Raw genomic sequence first — 5620 nt, 5'->3', positions numbered from 1 at the left:
AAAAAAAAAAAAAAAAAAAGAAGCAGATGAGTTGTAATTGCTGATTCCCTATCACTGGAGATTTTTGGAAATGACCTCATGTTTAGGTCTGTCTCTACGCTGACACACTTTCTTTGGTGAGCCTTCCAAAATTCATCAGACCCCCAGACCACATGTATTTCTGTTGATTCCTGTGACAGCAATACGGTCAGAGGACAACTTTTCTATTTATAATTAAATTTAGCATGTATTACGTTTACTAAGAGTTTAATAGGTTTAGATGTTTTATTAGCATTGTTTCTTGTCATTAATATTTGAAACCTTTTAAATTTCAAATAAGCATGTATAAATTTGTACTTAAGTTAGATTATTCTTTGTTATTTGTGGGTTTGATAAGTATAACTATAATATTTTGCAACTCTGAATCGCAGCTAATTTAAATATAGGTTTTGTATTGCAGATTGTGAAGAGGTCTCTTGAAGTTTGGGGTAGTCAGGAAGCATTGGAGGAAGCAAAGGAAGTGCGACAGGAAAACCGAGAAAAAATGAAACAGAAGAAGTTCAATAAAAAAGTCAAAGGTAAGTGGCTACATTTTATATGATGGAGGAGTGTGTTTTAACACTTTGCAAAAAGCCTTTAGCTGGATTCCTCCCATTTAAAAACGTGTCATCAGTAGATAGGAATCCGTATTTTTAAAGGTTGAAAAATGAAATTTGTCTTCAGTACATGTGTTTGAGGCTTAGTCCAAGTCTCACAGTACCACATTTCTACAAAGCATGTAAACTGTCATCTTACAGTTAATCAAGTTTTTATGTAGAGACAGTGTTAGGATCTGGGGTGGTATCCTCCCTGGTCAAGAATCTGGCATCAGTTAAGTCTTAAATGTGATCAACAATGTTGTAAAAAACAGATACCTACCAACAAACCTCTCTAACTGCTATAAATGAAAAAAAAAAAAGACCCACGTCTTAAGTCTCTTACTCATAATTTAGCCGCAGAAGGAACTTGCTGATGTTAGCTAGTCCGATCACTTTTATTTTACATATGACTAAAAGGCCTAGAAAGGTGGGATGACTTGCTACGTCAGTAGTTACTGAGTTGTAATCAGGCTTTCTTGACCGCAAGTCTTCGTGAAGTACAGTCATTCCTCTATCCACACATCTGTCTCTGCAGGCTGCTGTTCATCTCCTTGTCAAACTTTCTCTGTGCTGATTTTACCTTGAATCCATCCATTAATGTGTTCCTCTGTCTGTAAGCCTATCTGTTCATCCATCCATACACCAAGGCACCTAGTATTTACTGAGTGTCAATTATGTGCCAGGTACTGTGCCAGGGTACATGTTGGAGTCACAGATTGTCAGGAGAGACACTTTAAAATCATAGTGATAGGTCCATTCCAGTATGAACTGAGTGGTAGTGAGGAGCACAGGAGGCTGCAGGAGCACAAGAGGTGCTTTCTGCTGTACACAGACTCCCTGAAGAGTTTTAAAAGGGTAAACATGAATGTTCTTCGTGTAGTAATTATGTAGAGTCCCACTGTGGTGTAAGGTGTGTACAGACAGCATGTATTTTGCATATATATTGGCTTATATTTGCATTAAATTCATTTAAAATGAATGTCCTGGCCATATGTGTTTTTAGAATTTAGAAGAGGTTTTGGAAGTTTAATGGCATAACTCAGATGTCTTAAAAACAAACAAAAAATCAAAACAAAAAATTGAATGTAAGCTTCCCTTGTTTCTTCTCACTGTGAAGAATTTTCTCCCCTTTTCATTACCAGTATAACTCAAGTACAGTGCAGAAAAGTTCGAAAACTACAAAGAACTCTCGTCTCATTATTTTACTACTCAGAGATAATTAGCAACATTTTAAAGTCTTTTCCTCCAATTTTTTTTAATGCATAGACCCTTTTAAAAGTTTTTGTATAAAAGGCTCTGTTGGACATTTATGCAGTTTGTCAAGGCAACCCCATGATAAACATCCTATGTACATCTTTGTCTGAGTTATAGTTACTCAGTTCCTGAGTTGTATGGTAAGCACTCTTGTGTGGCTTTATAGAGGTTTCTGACAGCAAACTACAGTTATATAAGAGCATTTCATTGAAGAATTTTCCCCAGATTAGCCACTGCCATATGTAATATTAAAAAATACTAGCAAGGATTGATTGAGAAGATTTAGAAAGATGTCTATTGAATTTGAGCCTTTTCTTTCATCTTTTCAGTGTCCCACAGTAGCCTGTTTTCTCTTCGAGTAGCAAGGAGAGCCTTGAAGGATAAAGAAGGTGACAAAAAGGCATCTTAAGAGGTGTGAAAAAGGAGGGCATAGTTAGAGCTTTAATTATATATCAGTCTAGGGTATTTGTAAACCCCAGGCACCTGAAATCACCTCCACTCTTCCCTTTCTGCTGCCTCCTTAAACCACTTTGCAGATGGTATTTTGAGGCAGGTAATATATGGATAAAAGGATAAGTATTAATTAGAAATTTATGTCTGCATAGTGATAAAATATTTTTTAAAAGGAGGATGATCTAGATACTGATTCTGTAGTTTGGTCACGATGTCATCTAATGGTAACTAATTTCCTATAATTTAACTGACAGAATAAAAGAGTGTAGCATCCATGTCATCTCATTTTTTAAATACAAATTCTATTAAAATAAGCTTATGTATTAAATATTAGTATGAACTGAACTTTTAAAAAAGACTTACCAAATTTTCATTGGTACTTTTTAAAGGAAATACAAACTTAAATATATTGGCTTTTTTCCTCACTATATTAAATTGCTGCTATTCATCACCAGACATGGTACTGTGGATTTTCCTTATCCTTGAAGAGTTCAAAGTTGCCCTGAAATTTTTCAGAACTAGATCTCTTAGGACTGGTTTCTTTATTTCTTGTTTTTGAGGAAAGTTTTCCCAGTGTTACATGAACGGGTCTCTTTCCAAGTCTTTACAAGTTAGAGTGTTTTGGGGGCTGTGAATACCTGGGTTTTTTCTCTCAGTTCTATCAACATTACTCCACTGTCTTCTGGTGTTGAATGTGCAGCGAGGTCAGCATGACTGATGCCTTCTTTAATTAGGGCTTCTTCTTTACTTTACTTCAGATTTACTTAGAGGTTGGTGGATGTTCCTGTCCTCCTGTCTAGGCCACAGAGGGCTGAGAGTGGAGTAGACACTAGAAATTAGAAACAAGGAGCTCACTGTGCCATTGGCTCAGGACAGACAGGAATAAAAGCAAGTCTGTAAGTGTTTTAGTTGAAAAGAAATTGGAACCTGGTTCCTCTTGGTCTTCTGATTTTGATCCACAAAGAAGCTGACACAAAGTTGACTTCTTTATGGAAAGGTAAGAGATTTCATTTACCTGCTTTTAGGATGTTATCTCCTATTTTTAGCAATTTCAAGAAGTCATCTTACTATAAAAAATTAAATTATAAATAGTATAAAGTACATACAAATAAACAAGATGAAAAACAAGAATTTTCTTGTCAATGAATTTGCATTGTTACAGATTTCTTAGATCCAAGAAGGCAAAAGTAGAAATGATACTATCACTGCTGCTTAGTTTAACTAGCTTTCAAAACTGCAGTATGCATTGGCTATGATTTTGGATGAGAACTTTGAAATGGGTCAAATATACAGGATGTTTTGGGTCTACATGGCTCCTTTCCACAAATACGGTGAGATAAGGCTTTCTCTACTTTAGTACTGGTAAAGGTTATCCTTTAAAAAAAAGGAAAATAAATTAATCTTCATTATTTGTTACTGTGCACTTCTCCTCCAAAACAGATAGGTAAGAAAATCCCAGCTGGGGGACTCTTCTAAATGTGGACACTTTCTCTTCTGGGCCTTTAGCTGTATTTATGGCTACTGGGGGCTTCCCTCAGGAGAGTTTGGGGTGCTATTCTCAGTTATTCTGTTTTAAGTTTATAAAGGACAAAACAAGATCAAAGCATCATATATTATGTCTTTTCCTTATAATTATTTACCTCCATTTAGCAACAGGTGCCCCACGTTAATACTTTCTATCCTTCCATCAGGTATTTAGAAGTATCTGGTCCCCCTTAAGCTCTTACAAGTTTACCTCATAAGCAGCAATGAGTTTCTTTGAATATGTATGGCTTCTTTTGCAAAGTTAAGATATTAAACTAAATATAAGCTTTAGAGTGATAAAAAATAAATCTTTCATTGAAACAAGGATTTAGGGGAAAACTTTTTTTAGGTAAAAAGTATAAGCAGTCCCTAAAGATACCAGTAGCAAAACTGGTTATCATGAAATAGCTGGGCGTTGTGGCGGGCACCTGTAGTCCCAGCTACTCTGGAGGCTGAGGCAAGAGAATCACTTGAGCCCAAGAGCTGGAGGTTGCTGTAAGCTGTGATGCCATGGCACTCTACTGAGGGCAACAAAGTGAGACTCTGTCTCTAAAAAAAAAAAAAAACAACCAAAAACTGGTTATCATGAACAATACTGTATTTATAAATTTCCAAGAGAGGTAGTCCTTAGGTAACAGCTCTCTGCATTACCTATTTCTAGGCCAGTGGGAGTAGGAGGTTGTAACATGCTAAACCATGGTCTTATCTCCAGTCTCCCTCAGGCTCTTAGTACTACATAGGAGTAGTATGACTTTTCCTCACTCTTTGGAAGTCTTAACTTTCAATTCCCCTTTTCTCATTCCCAGCAGTAGATATTTGATTTCTACTTTCCTAATTTTCAAGTTGTTATTAAATGAAGTAATAACGAAAAAACTATTAATCTTTATTTAAAAAATTTTAAGATACTCACATATGCCATATTTTACTATTTCACACATGTTTTGATGAATCATTTAAAAGTTAATACAGAATTATGGTTCTGATATGTCAGCATGTTTCTCCTAAAAACAGTGGCAGTCTTCTATACTATTAAGAACAATGAGCATACTCCAGAAACTTAACATTAACATAATGCTATTATCTGGCATACAGTCTGTTTAATGTTTTCTAGTTTCAGTGTCCTTTATAGCTTTTTATTTGTACCATTTAAGGATAATACATAGTGATAGTCACTTTCATTTTTATTTTTGAGACACTGTGTCGCCCCCGGTAAAGTGCCATGGTGTCACAACTTACAGCAACCGCAAACTCTAAGGCTCAAGCGATTCTCCTGCCTATTTTTTGTTGTAGTTGTTGCAACAGTTGCTTGGCAGGCCTGGGCTGGATTCAAATCGCAAGCCCCGGTGCCTGTGGCCAGCACCCTAGCTACGGAGCAACAGGTGCTGAGTATAGGGTATCCACCCTTTCTTCTCTGCCACACATTGGAAGGGTAACAGTTGTCTTAGGTCACACATTAAATATACAAACACTTGGCAGATCAGCCAAAAATCTCCCCCCCTAAACAAAAAAGTCCATGCATACTTTTTGTGATATCCAACACCACAGATAAGCCAAATCAGTCCTTACAAAAACCAGCATGCAACACATGGTCCACAGGTTGGACACTGTAATCTAGTCCCTGAGCCTTTTTATTTTAATTTAACTTAATTTTTTTTGAGACAGAGCCTCAAGCTGTCCCCTTTGGTAGAGTGCCATGGCATCACAGCTCATAGCAACCTCCAACTCCTGGGCTCAAGCGAGTCTCCTACCTCAGCCTCCCAAGTAGCTGGGAC

The 5620-nt window shown here is 36.7% G+C and overlaps 1 protein-coding gene across 2 annotated transcripts in view; it reads left to right on the top strand.

Annotated features, from left to right (window-relative positions):
• The window catches only part of XPA (XPA, DNA damage recognition and repair factor), a 34350-nt gene that overhangs the window by 17544 nt on the left and 11186 nt on the right, over positions 1 to 5620 (top strand). For both annotated transcript variants that reach the window (XM_023510524.1, XM_003785157.2), the window contains exon 5: positions 440 to 557. In XM_023510524.1, coding sequence (XP_023366292.1) covers positions 440 to 557 — 118 coding nt within the window. The remainder of the gene's footprint in view (positions 1 to 439; positions 558 to 5620) is intronic.

This window comes from Otolemur garnettii, unplaced genomic scaffold (assembly GCF_000181295.1).
Source record: "Otolemur garnettii isolate 467f Iridium unplaced genomic scaffold, OtoGar3 scaffold00014, whole genome shotgun sequence".
Lineage (NCBI taxonomy): Eukaryota > Metazoa > Chordata > Mammalia > Primates > Galagidae > Otolemur > Otolemur garnettii.
This window is presented reverse-complemented; position numbering and strand designations above follow the sequence as displayed.